This window comes from Megalobrama amblycephala, linkage group LG1 (assembly GCF_018812025.1).
Source record: "Megalobrama amblycephala isolate DHTTF-2021 linkage group LG1, ASM1881202v1, whole genome shotgun sequence".
In the NCBI taxonomy this organism is placed as follows: Eukaryota; Metazoa; Chordata; class Actinopteri; order Cypriniformes; family Xenocyprididae; genus Megalobrama; species Megalobrama amblycephala.
This window is the reverse complement of record NC_063044.1, coordinates 73808776-73823244: the sequence shown is the minus strand read 5'-3', so window position 1 is coordinate 73823244 and position 14469 is coordinate 73808776. Positions and strand designations below refer to the sequence as shown.

General features: G+C 37.5%; 1 protein-coding gene across 1 annotated transcript; it reads left to right on the top strand.

Annotated features, from left to right (window-relative positions):
• Positions 1–7098: 7098 nt before the first annotated feature.
• Positions 7099–14402, top strand: LOC125279260 (up-regulator of cell proliferation-like). The gene is given in 6 exon segments (XM_048208771.1): positions 7099–7180; positions 9282–11260; positions 11262–11720; positions 11722–12345; positions 12347–13391; positions 13394–14402. Coding segments are annotated over 6 exon segments (4722 nt in total). The 3' UTR covers positions 13927–14402.
• Positions 14403–14469: the final 67 nt, after the last annotated feature.

The following is a 14469-nucleotide window of genomic DNA, read 5'->3' as shown; positions in this document are numbered from 1 at the left end:
AATGGGCAAACAGACAAACACATTCTGACAAGGTAAAAGAGAAAAAGAAAGGTGAATTTGGCGTGAGTGGGGCGGAAGATAAGCCCTTTTTTGTTTTTTGTTGGTTTTGGGGGACGGTGTACATTTCAGTATTCCTCACACCTCAGTCATACGAAAATGCGTCACACCGCAGACTGAAAGTCTTCAGTCCTCCTCGGGAAAAATAAAGTCAGGTTTTTTTTTTTTTTTTTTTTTTTGTATAGCCTAACTTTCTATTGGCTTTTATTCCATCATAATGCCGTCCCTCAGTTGTCTTTTTCTTTAAAATTGATGTAAGGTGTGTGTGCGTGCATGTTAATTATGTAGAATCTCTCTGAATTTCTATAGTGGTATTTCTATAGTTTCTATAGTGGTATTCTGTTTTTATTGTTATTTTTATTTTTTATGCATTCCGTTTATATTCTTATGTATTCATTTCATTTTTATTTAAAGCACTTTGAATTACCATTGTGTATGAAATATGCTAAATAAATAAAATTGCCTTGCCTAATCGACTCTCTGACATATTTTCTATTTTTAGTGTATAAACATGAACAGAATCCATATGATCTGTGGACAGATTCAGACAGCAGGAGGATTTGAGTACAAACTTCCCTCTGATATACTGAAACAGACACTCAATGGAGTCTGTGAGCAGAGCTGGTATACAGAGGTGACTGTTACACACACACACACACAATCTGATCTTCCTGTGTTCAGGACGGACATCTGTTAGCAGATCCATCAGATCCACACAAACTGAGTGATCCTGTTATTTCAGTCTCATCTGATCGTCTCATTACTTCTGACTGTGTGGATCAACTTCATCATGGGATTCAGTGTGATGTTAATGGAGTAAATGATTTCTGTTACTATATCAATTCACCTGTTTTCTTGTTTAAAAACAGAATTATGACAATGTTCTTTGGTTTTAACTTATCTTGTCTTTTATTCTTATCTTGGTAAGACTTTACAATAAGGTTCATTAGTTAAACATTAGTTAATGTATTATCTAACAAGACCTGGTTATGGTTAGACTTAAAATATTTACAAAATAGATGTATAAGATGATAACATTATATACCATTAATCGTACCCAGGATGTATGTAAAAAGTTACCTGAGAGAAAGAGAAAGACAGAGAGAGAGAGGCTTTTGACTTTTACAAACCCTTTATTCTACACAAAAACAAATCATCTATATTTAATCACATTGACAAAAAAATAAATAAAAAATAAATATATGTATGTATATATATATATATATATATATATATATATATATATATATATATATATATATATATATATAGTATTCTTAAATATCCAATATATAAAAATAAAATACATTACCAATTAAAAAGCAGCCCTCCATACTCATTTGTTGTAACCAGTGCTTCCTCAACACCCAATCTCCACTGAAAGAAAAGATCATTATCAATATGTTTATAACACATATATTATATAACTACTCTTGCTTCAACTAAAGATTTAAATAAAGCCACTATACAAATATCTCTTCCTATATGTTTTTCCTGATGAAATTTCAGAATTGCCAATTTAGCTTGACTTATTACAAAATTGGCAAGCATTGTTCTCGTAAAGATTTCCTGTGACAACTAGCCAACAACAAGCCAAATATAAATAAACTACAGGTGCTGGTCATATAATTAGAATATCATCAAAAAGTTGATTTATTTCACTAATTCCATTCAAAAAGTGAAACTTGTATATTATATTCATTCATTACACACAGACTGATATATTTCAAATGTTTATTTATTTTAATTTTGATGATTATAACTGACAACTAAGGAAAATCCCAAATTCAGTATCTCAGAAAATTTGAATATTACTTAAGACCAATACAAAGAAAGGATTTTTAGAAATCTTGGCCAACTGAAAAGTATGAACATGAAAAGTATGAGCATGTACAGCACTCAATACTTAGTTGGGGTTAACCCTAACCCTAACCCTAACATTTGAAATATATCAGTCTGTGTGTAATGAATGAATATAATATACATGTTTCACTTTTTGAATGGAATTAGTGAAATAAATCAACTTTTTGATGATATTCTAATTATATGACCAGCACCTGTATTAGTATACAGAAACCCCAATTTTGTTATTATTTTTCTCAAAAGTACAAAAAAAGGATCAAGTCTAGGGCAATTACAAAACATATGAAAAACAGTATCAATGGTATCACAAAATGGACAAACAGATACAACATTTCCATCCACCTTTGCAATAAACTGATTTGTGGCTGAGATACAATGAATCAATCTCCACTGAAGATCACCACATCTTTTAGAAATATGAGATTTATACATGTGAAGCTCAATAAGAGGATAAAAAAAAAGGTTCTTCTACACCATAATGCTCATCAACTGTTCCTGATATTTCAAACAATTCCCATGATTTTCACTGACACATATAAACTACAAGACAAATCAGAAAACCTTTTAACAAAAGATCTCTGCATAAGAAACAATTGCTTATCAATACCTATTCCCCCAATATCTTTAGGTATAGATCTCCCACAAACAACCCAGAGTACATTATTTTGAGCTATACAATAGTTTCTACAATGTTTGTATCCTCATTGCCAAGATCTTTGACTGTAGATGTATAAGCCCTTGACCTCCCTCTGCCACAGGACGGTAGTGAACCCCAAATTGACTTGCGTCAAATGAGTAACCTGTGACACGATGTATGACACAGGATTTAGGAGTATCGTAAGCTTAGACGCCTCAGGGTTCAAACAAATAGGGCTGGGCAACAAACTCAAGCTCCTCTTCTCTTATCTAGACTTCTAATTTGTGACCGGTGTTTTGTTTTGCTCTCTCCTCTTCTCCTCCATGTTCATCATTGTCATATAAACCTAGGATGGCTTGAGGGTGAGTAAATCATGGGATATTTTTTCATTTTTGGGTGAACTATCCCTTTAAATGTGCCTTAGAATTGAAAATTGAGTTTATCTTGGCATAGATGAATAACAAGAGTTCAGTACATGGAAATGACATACAGTGAGTCTCAAACTCCATTGTTTCCTCCTTCTTATATAAATCTCATTTGTTTAAAAGACCTCAGAAGAACACGCGGATCTCAACATAACACCGACTGTTACGTAACAGTCGGGATCATTAATATGTACGCCCCCAATATTTGCATATGCCAGCCCATGTTCAAGGCATTACACAAGGGCAGCCAGTATTAACGTCTGGATCTGTGCACAGCTGAATCATCAGACTAGGTAAGCAAGCAAGAACAACAGCGAAAAATGGCAGATGGAGCAATAATAACTGACATGATCCATGATATTTTTAGTGATATTTGTGAATTGTTTTTCTAAATGTTTTGTTAGCATGTTGCTAATGTACTGTTAAATGTGGTTAAAGTTACCATTGTTTCTTATTGTATTCATGGAGATCAGAGCCGTAGTAAATAAGTCCACAATAAAGCAGTTAGTTATGTGTTTTTAATAATTTTATCTTATAATTCTCCGGCTGCTGAAAACATGCGACTTACCCACAGCATGTCACATTATCTCTGCTGTGGGCAGTCCCTAGGGCCCGCAGGTAGAGGGGGCCCGTGATTGGCTGGAGGAAATGAGATTGACAAGTCATAGGTGGTTGATTTGTGTCTAATAAAATAATAAGAAAAAATGATTGGAAAATGTGCCTGACTGATAAATCACCGTCCAATCAAAATCACTTTACAATTCGCGCCATGACATCGGTTAACGCCTCTTTGCGTTATGCTATCGCATGTAGACTAGAAAATTGGAAATTGGCCTTTATTGCTTGTTCAGCCTCGCCAGTGTTCAAAATGATAAACAAAAGTGATAGTAGTGCGCAAAAAAGGAAAAATAAGCTTGAAAGGGAGAAAAGGGATGCTAATCTTACAGCAAAGATTCCAAAACTAACTACTTCGGTTCACATAAAACATCCGAGCCAGTGGAAGACCCCGCGTGCAGCGGCAGCTCACAATTATCTTCACCCACCGACACCTTCGCCGATCCGCGTGCTTTACATGCTGAAGAAGGTGAGATAGCAGCTGCAGCAAGTTATTATTCTTATAACGAGTTAAGCCCTATTCGGATGGTAATTGTTTCTCATGAAAACGTAAGGTGTTTTCAACATTTACAGGGACGAGTCGATTGATTTTATTGCCGTTTGAATTCAGAATGTCAGTGTTTTTCTCTCATCATCATCACCCGCGTAAATATCCCGAATTAACTTTCCTACTGTTTTTTGACGAACACCAATGTCGTGTGACTTGTCTCCACTATCTGCCTTTGAAGCACATTATATCAGTTGCAGTTCTGGTGCCTCCATCCGTACAACTCGACCTCGACTCATTCACATCACATGTTAACACAGCGGTAGAGTTACTCACGGGACACTGCACTTATTCGCAATCACAAAAGTTCTTTATTTGCATGTGCTTTAAAGCCCTGCCAGTTAAACCTGTCGTTCGTGTGCTGTTCTGAGATGTGCTTTTTCTGACCCCATACACCCGAAGCGTGCACACACACTAAAGCCTGTCAAACAGCACCTGACTACTGGACTTCATCTTTCGCGTCAGATTGCGCTATAATACTGTCAAATACACAAAAGGTTTACATAAACACAGTAGGTTATGTCTGAAGTGAGTTGAGAAAATCGGACGCGTGCAGGTCTTAAAGTGACAGCATCCTAATAGTTAGCATGCGGACCCTTGTCCTTAAAGGGATAGTTCACCCAAAAATTAAAATCCCAATTTCATTTTTGGGTGAACTATTTCTTTAAAGTATTCATGGTAAAGTAATCATTGAGGAAGTATGACTGAAGTATGACAAATATTTTTGCTGCTTTTGGCAACCTGTTTGTTTGGAGTTCATATCCGGAGTTAATGCATTTGTTTTTAATGTGTTAAATAGCATGAAATATTTAGTGTGCTTGTGCTTATATAAAATGATTTGATAAAATGAGATTTGTAAAAATATAAAAATAATAACAATAAAAAAAAAAAATTCTTGTGGTACAAGACACTGTGGCAATCGGGAAAGGGGGCCCTTGGTGTTGCTATAGACCCAGGGCCCAATGTGTTCTTAATCCGGGCCTGCCCAGAGCTACCCACAGCACTGACGGCAGACAAGCCTCCAGGAGCTCAGCTTTTTTCGGAAAGACTCTGTACAGCATTTATCTTTTAGAAATATGATAAAACTAAAGAGTTTTCAGAGATTAGCCCCTTTAATATGGCTGTCCACCTTGACTGTATAATCAGTTCTATCTTTGACAGCTCTGATGAATTCATGTCTCCAGTCATCAATTGTTGTATTATGTAAACTGAACTCAAAAGTAACCAAGCCAGTTCCCATCTGTCATGATCACCAGTGAGAGTGCCCTATCAGCCACTAGAGGGCACTCCTTTGGACTCTTGTTTTCACCCCTTGGACTACAATACCCATACTCACTCCTGGACTCATTACCTGATTGTCATTGCACCAGCTGTTTTGTGTTTGTTCATTAGTGTCTGTCTATTTAATCTCAGTTGTTTCTGTCCTCAGTTGTGGTTTGTTGTATTGTTACGTGCACCGTTTTGTGTCTCTGGCTTTTTGTTTTTTGTGGACTGATATTCTGGATTATGACCTCTTGCCTGCCTTTGGAATTACGTTTCTGGACTCCCCAATAAATACTTATGCTGCATCTGGATCTCAACATCTTGTTCTTGTGTGCCCGTGACACCATCCTCAAGTTCCTTTTCTTGCAACACACGTGACAAACTGAAAGTAACAAATTAATGGAAAATAAACTCTAATATCCTAAAGACTGCTTTTAATATTTTTTTCAAAATCATTAATATTATTTTAACAGAAAAGACCTTTCTGGATTATAGGTTACTGTGTGGTTGTGGTAGTTTGTTTTGTGTTTGTACAGTTATAATGAGATCCTCCCCTGTGGTGCTGGATGATGGTACAGGTCCATTGAGATAAAGGAGAGGGTGTTTTCCTGTAGACCTCAGAGAAGGGGATACATTCCAAATACAGAGTAAGTGATGCCATTTTTTTCTGTCTGTTTTTTTTTTGTTGTTGTTTTTTTGTTTTTTCATAAAATCACATTGCTTTAGGTTATTATAATTTGATTTTGTCTTCCTGGAAGCACCCAGTATATATGTTTCAGTTTGTTTCTTTCACAAAATGCACAGTAGAAAAAAATATACATTTTATCTTTAAGATTATTTCTCTATACATTTAAAACAAATCAGTGAATTCATGTTTATGAATTAGTATACAGAAAAGCAAATGGCCAAGTTTTAAGTGTATAGCTTTTGTCAAGCATGTGATTTTTGTTGTGTACATTATAATTTGTTATGTACATATTAATAGTTTATCTCACTAAATTAAAAAGAAACTAGTTAGGAAAATGTGATTAAAAGTGTTATTCATGAGTTGTCTCATCTTGTTTCATACTTGGGTGTAACAGATGTGAAATGCTGAACAGAAAGTAGAGTAATTGTGAAGGATGTAAGATTTGGTGGAGTTTGGCAGTTCATTCCACCACAGAGGAACAAGTCTGAACAGCAATGTTTGAATGGAGAGGGCAATTAAAGATACTGTATTTGATAAACAGTTTAAGCATAAAACTTTAGCATAAAATCTGTGTACTAAACACCTGCAGCCCTGAAGCTCATGACCTGAAGCTCAAAAGTCAGCACTGCATCATATGGAAGACATCACAGTGATAATTATTTTTATTTTTTATATTTATTATATACTGTGTGGATTCCTCTATGTCAAACAGTATGGCTCTAACAAAACCGAGGTTATGGGTTTGAAGCACAGAAATGATTGAACTGATCAAAATGTATACCTTGAATACAATATAAGCCACTTTGGATTAAAGCATCTGCCAAATGCATAATTGTTATGCACACAGTCTGATACTGTAAATGGAAGTCTAAGAAGCACAAAGTCTAGTGAACATGGATTTAAAGCAGTTTAAAAAGTGTCCAAATACTTCTGGGGACCACTGGATATGATTTACTGTTTTGTTATTGCAATACCTCTTGAAATATGCAGGAAATGTCTGAACATGAAGACACCCTCTGTGATGAAAGCAGTGATAGTGCTGAATCAGACAGCAACATGGAACAATCCACCCTCTCTAGAAAAAAGTGAGTTAGTTAATAATCATTTATATAGTATGTATAACAATTTATGGGTAAATATTATTAATGACTAAATAGTAATTGTACTTTTAGTATAAATTGAATTTATGTTAGTGGAAATAAAAAAAAATGCTTATGTTTATACATTTAAATTAAATTGACAATAAATAAAAATACAATTTGATAAAATACAAATTTGATAAAATGCAATAAAATAAAATTTGATAAAATAAAACTTTATACACTGATGAGTCAAAACATTATGACCAGTCACAGATAAAGCGAATGTCATTGAACACCTGCTAACAAGGCCGCATATTAAGTTCTGGGTAAATTAGATGGTAAGCAAACCATCATTTCCCATAATCAACATGTTGGCTCCAGGAGAAATGGGCAGGAATGAAGATCTAAGTGACTTTGACAAGGGCCAAATTGTTATGGCAAGGTGACTGGGTCAGAGCGTCTCTGAAAGCTTTCCTGTAGCTCAGTGGTTAGAGCATGGCACTAGCAATGCCAAGGTCATGGGTTCGATCCCAGGGATTTGCACATACTCAGATAACAAATTGTGATAGAATAATGCAATGTAAGTCGCTTTGGATAAAAATGTCTGCCAAATACATAAATGTAAATGAAATGGCAAGGCTTGTGTGTCGCTCCCGCTCAGCAGTGGTGAGAATTTACCAACAGTGTCCGAGGAGGAACAAACCACAATCTGGCAAAACTCATCAATGAAGGCTATCCCATCTGGTCCGAGCCAGCAGAAGGTCACAAAATATTAATGATAGTAATGGGAGCAATGTGTCACAACACACAGTGAATCACACTCAGCAAGTGAGTGGAAGAAAGTCACCTGGTCCGATGAGTCCCATTTTCTTTTAAGCCGAGTTCAGACTGTGCGATTTTAGCCCCGATGTTGGCTCGCCGACAGGTTTTGTGAAATCGCAGACAAATGTCCCGAAATCACAGGCAAATCGGTGCTCGTTCACGCGAGTGACAATCACGCAGTGTGAATGAGCAAAGACGCGATCTGAGAGAATCGCCGACGAGTCGCCGACACCCGTGAGATATTTGGCATGCTAAATATCTGGACCTGTCGGCGATTCAAAATCCTGCTGTGTGAAAAGTGTTCTGACTGAAAACTACATCGGTGATGACCGACAGCCAATGAGAGAGCAAGATACAGAGCAGCGGGGAGTTCGGGGAGGAGTTATAGACCACAATATCAGCAAGCATGGCTTTGTTTCAGATAAACATTACAATTCTATCAAACAGGAAACAAAACACAAACATTTGCTTGACCATCCGCAACAGCAGCACATTGAAAAGTTATGTTTTTAGCTCCAACTCTCGTTGCAGAACACACAATCCTTGTTCCTTGTGTCTCCCCAAACATATCCTCCTCCATATTCTTCTTTTTTCCCCCTTGTTTTCGCTGCAAAAAGGCAATTCGTATTTCAGGCAATTTGTATTTCAAGCTTCTTGTGGGTTACTATATTTAATAATAATCCCAGTCTCACATGAGAACTCCGGCCACACTCCGGAGCAAAAGGGGGCAGTAATGCACCAAAACGCTGGATGCCAACCGCCGTAAAACAAGAAGAAGAAGAAGAAGAAGAAGAAGAGAACTCCGGCATGATATCGCGTTGTTTCCTTGTCACGTCTCGCGTGTGTTTGGTTGTGAAACGTAGTTTGTGTGCCAGACAGAGTTGTCGGCGATTCTTCCTATTGTAAAGTCATGCAGTGTGAAACCTTCTATCGCCGATCCATCGTGCAGTTTGAACACAGCAGTGACTGAATGCTGGCCAAGATAGTCATGCAGTGTGAAAAGAACAGTGACCCGACTACTTTGAAAATCGTGCAGTCTGAACTCGGCTTTACATCACATATACGTATGTACATGTGCACCGTTTAGTGTGATGTGATGGCTCCACAATGACTATGGGATGATGGCAAGTCTGTGTAGGGAGTGTGATGCTCCTGGACAATGTTCTGCTGGGTGTTCATAATGTTTTGGCTTATCAGTGTATATTGCAGAATTCTAAGAAAATGGTCATAATTGCAAGGTGACTGAGATGGCAGTAATGTATCTTTTTTTTCTTATTTACAGAAATCATTAAAAAACTCCTGCAAAACTTGGGTTTGACAAAGTACTATAATAAAAAGATCACCTTGAGTGATGTGCTGCAGATTGGAAAGGACAGCATCGCGGATGAGGATGCCCAGACTGTTTTAGATCTGCCATGGCTGATTTTGAAGAGACTAATGATGCTAAAAACAACAGCAAGGAGTATTAAGTTTTCCTCACAACATAGGGCAGATGATGATGATTCAGACTGGGAGGATGATGATGATGATGATGATCAGGAAATCTCTGAATCAGATGGTGCTCAAGTAAACCCTTTAGACATTTTTACTGCCCTATTTCTTTGTTCTGACAGTTTTCTTCAGCAGGAAATGATTTTAAAAATGTCCATGTGTCAGTTTGCTGTACCATTGCTTCTTCCAAACAGTCATGAGAACCAGATCACACTTATGCTCTGGGCAATGAGAGGCATTGTGCAGCAGTACAGACCACACTCACTGACAGATGCAAGTGGATTTGTGGAGGAAAGAATTGTTCTGTCAGACTTGCCATTAGTGTCTTTTGTAAGACTAGGTAGATGCAACATTTCCAAGTCACATATTTTGAACAAGTTGCTCAGCAAATCACAACAGTCTACTGATATTTTTATACACCATAACCTGGATTGTGGTGACATCCCAAAGAAAATTGCAAAAGGTTTGGTTGAGATTAGCTGGTATTTTCCTTGTGGTAATACAAACATAGATGTCTTTCCTGAGCCTGTAGCTATTGCAAACTTGAGAGGTGACATCCAGAACTTTGAAAAACAATACTCCTTCCTTTGCAAGACATCCACCGCAGTGTTTGTGTTCTTTGAACACGAGCTTCCAGATACACGGTATATTTCAGTCGCCAGTGAGGATTTGAAGCATCAACTGTTTTTGGTGGGGGACTCAAGCAATCAATATACAAGAAATACAGCTAAAAATCTTAATCTGAAAAAACACAATTTCATATTTAAAGAGAAGCAGAATGAAGCAGACTTTGTTAAGAAAATTCGGACCAAGATGGAAGATGCAGTTGAGAAAAACCAACACAGAATATCAGTTGTTCATATGGCTGAGACTGCACGAGAGTTGGGGATCAAGGTGGATGAGGATGTTGAGGAATGTCAGAGATCCAAAAAAAGGGCAACTGAAATCACATCAAAAATTACAGATACAGAACAATTCAAGAAGAAAGAGATGCCATTGCAGGGAGAGATTTTAAAGATGTTGGCTAAGTTAGAGAAGGAGGAATGCAGATTGAAGAAAGCAGGGGATCAGAATATTGAGATGTACAAAGATCACATTCAGAATGAAAAGCTGAAACTGAGAAAGCAACAATATGAAAAAGACACGTCTGCTACAATGAACTCCTTTATCCAAGCAATATCATGCCCAAAGGTGGAAAGATCTTATTTCCTAAAATGGATGAAGATGAATCTGGAGAATCTTTCTCGCGAAGTATTGCCTAACCTCAGAAAGAAATATAAAGAGAAATGCAGTGTAAATGTTGTCTGTGAAGACAAGGAGGACATTGCTGAGCTTGACAGAAAGATTTCAAACAGTTCTTTGGGAATTGAACACTTCATTCGTGAGATGGGTCAGCTTTATGAGGCGTCAGTCTATCACTCAAAACAAGAAAACTCCCAAAACAAACTGGAGCACTTGCCTCAACTGTGTGCTGAACTACTTCTGGATGGCTTCCCTCTAGAACTAATTGACGGAGATGCTTCCAGTATACCTGTAGAGTGGGTGACTAGTGTGTTTTCTGAATTAAATGCATTAGTGAAGCCTAACAATAAGATTGTGGTGGTCACAGTTTTAGGAGTCCAGAGCTCAGGAAAGTCCACCATGCTAAACACTATGTTTGGAGTTCAGTTTGCTGTAAGCAATGGAAGATGTACCAGAGGAGCATTTATTCAGCTTATCAGAGTGACAAACGATTTCAAACCAGTACTCAACTGTGATTATTTACTAATTAATTGACACAGAGGGACTCAAATCCCTTGAATTAGCAACACTTGACAACAGCCATGAGCATGACAATGAGTTGGCTACACTTGTTGTTGGACTGAGTGATGTTACAATCATCAACATCACCATGGAGAACTCCACTGAGATGAAGGACATTCTACAGATTGTTGTCCATGCCTTCATCAGGATGAAAGAAATCGGTAAAAAACGCAAGTGTTTGTTTGTACACCAGAATGTTGGTAATGTCTCAGCCCATGATTCAAACATGAGAGATCGCCAGTTTCTGTTGAAGCAACTGAATGAAATGACTCAAGCAGCAGCCAAAATGGAGAACAAATTGCAGTTACAGAACTTCACTGATGTAATGGAGTACGACACTGAGCATGGTGATCACTACATTCCAGGTTTGTGGCATGGAAATCCTCCAATGGCACAAGTGAGTACTGGGTATAGTGAGTCTGTGTATGCACGTTAAAAGACATTTAATTGAAACCTTCAGATGTTACAAGTCAGGGAGTATTTGTGAATTTCTTGAATGGACCAAAAGCTTGTGGAATGCTGTGAAATTTGAGAAATTCATCTTCAGCTTCAGAAACAGCATGGTGGCTGATGCATACATCAAACTGTGCACTGAGTACAACAGATGGGACTGGGCAATGAGAAGGGAAATGCACACATGGACATTAGAAGCTGAAACAAAAATACTAAACCATGGAAAATTTGAAATCCCTGATAAGTGCACCATTGAAGATGTCCACTATGTTTTGGTGAAAAATGCAGAGAGTGAGCTCTCAAAAGGTGAAAAGGGAATTATTGACCAAATCAAAGCATACTATGAGCAGGGAGAGGGTCACGTTGAACTTGTGGAAAGATATCGGCAAGACTTCATAAATAGTGCCAAGTTTTTGAGAACAGAGATGTCAAATTCTATAGAAAGAAAACTTAATGCAGCTTGTTCACGTCGATATGCAACAATCAAGGTGGAGAGAATCAAGAAGACATGCATGGATACAATGGAGAAGAAAGTGCTAGATTTGCTTGAAAACTGTCGGAAAAACAATTCAGACATGTCAGATGAAAAACTGGATGAAAGCTTTCGAAAACATGTGGAAAGACACTGTCAAGACACTCTCATGTAGAGGGCTCCAACAACAAGATATCATGGACAAAACCTTAAATAATTTGAGGAAAAATCTTGAACCAAGAGGAAGTTCAATGGCTGAAAACTTGGATAAAGTAAAAGATTTAAATGCATATAGCCATGATAAATTTGACCTGAAAATCAACATAGACAGTAAACATTCTCCAGATTGGATGAACAGGTTTCAAGAGATGTCAGACAGACTAATTGATGATTGTAGAAAATACGTGGAGGAAAAGCGTGCAAGCAAGGTTGATTATGATGACACATACATTAGGGAAATTCTGAACCTCATTGATGAGAATCTTAAGGCTCATGAAAATCTCAGAATCACAGAAGATGTTGAACTGTCTCTTAAACTACACATCTGTGGCTTCACTGGGAGAGAATTTGAAGATATTCACTATCAGTTTATCCAGGACAATGACCCACTCATAGGTTTGGAAAGGTTTAAACAAACATATCATTCTGGATTCATAGACCTTTTCCATGAGCGGGATCAGTGTCAGAAAAAAGCTGATGAATTCCTGAATAACTGTCTGAAACCTGCTGTGCAAACATACATTTCTGAGATCTTGGGCACAGAAATGGCTGAAGTGATGCTGACCGGTGAACATGCATTAGTTTTTGGAACAAGAACAGCTTTTCAGTATTCAGTCTTGAAAAATCTTCTTGATGAATTTGAATTTAAACTATATGCACATTTTAATGTGGATTATGAATATTTTGTGAAATTATTCATTTCTAAAAAGGTCACAGAACACTTTTCAACAGAGAACAGAATGTCGAAACTGGAGGAAAGTCTCCTCGGTGTGGTCACCAGAGAAATAATGCTGGCCATCACAGATTCAGAGCAAAGCACAGAGACTAATGACATTAGGAAATTCACACAGAGTATTTGCAAAAAACTTGAACACAGGCTTGTGTTCCCTAAGGATGCAGTGGATGCATTCCTGTCACTGAGCAATGTCAATGAGCAACAGTTTGCAAAAATGTTGAAAGTTCTGTGGAGGAAATGGACCAGTCGTTGAAGAAAAGTTATAAGGCAACAGATATTCAGAGCATACTGGAAAAATTACAAACCAAACCAGAGGATGTGTTGTTCAGACGGGTGTGGGGATGTGGGAAACAGTGTCCGTTCTGTAAAGCACCATGTGAGGCAGGTGGAGTCGCTCACACCAAACACTTTGTCTCAGTCCACAGACCACAGGGTCTCAAGGGCTACATACATCGCTGCTCTGGAAAATTATTAACTGCCATCTGTTCATCATCAGTATATAGTGAATTACGTTTTAGTTGCACTGACACAAAAGGTAAGTGGCATCCATACAAGAAATACAGTGACATCTATCCAGACTGGGAAATCCAGCCCGACCCCAGCATTGAAGGTTCAGCCTACTGGAAATATGTGATGGCAAATTTTAATGAGCAGTTTGCTAAAGAGTACAATGCGAAGCCTGCAGATATACCTTCATCCTGGAAAACCATTACTAAGACCCAAGCAGAGAAAAGTCTAAAGTGCACTAATTAACTAGCACTTCTCTGCTTTCTGTTTGAGTTTGTGTGGTGCATGAGCAGATACTTTAAACCTTTCAGTTTAACATTTAATATCAACGTATTATATTGTTCATTTTATTCAGAAACACAGCTTATCACATCTCTATGCTGATGATACTCAGTTTTATCTTACGGTTAAAACAACAACTGTTCTGTGTCTAATCGGTGTGCATGTCAAGTCATTAAATGCTGGATGAATTTGATAAAACTTAAATAATGGATTTTGGCCAAACAGTTCTGTCTTTTGGCATTGTTAATCAGCTTGGTCCTCTCTCTTCTAATGTTTTTTCGATCCCACATTGTCTTTTGATAAACAGATCAGTGCCGTTGTGAAAAGCAGTTTCTTTCTATGAAGGACCTTGAAACTGTAATTCATGCTTTTATAACATCAAGTTTGAATTACTGTAATTTATTCTGTCTGGGTCAGCCTAAAATCATCTCTGGATCTGTTGCAATTGGTGCAAAATGCGGCAGCCAGATTATTGACTTACCAGTCAAGTTCTGTGTTTATTTTAAG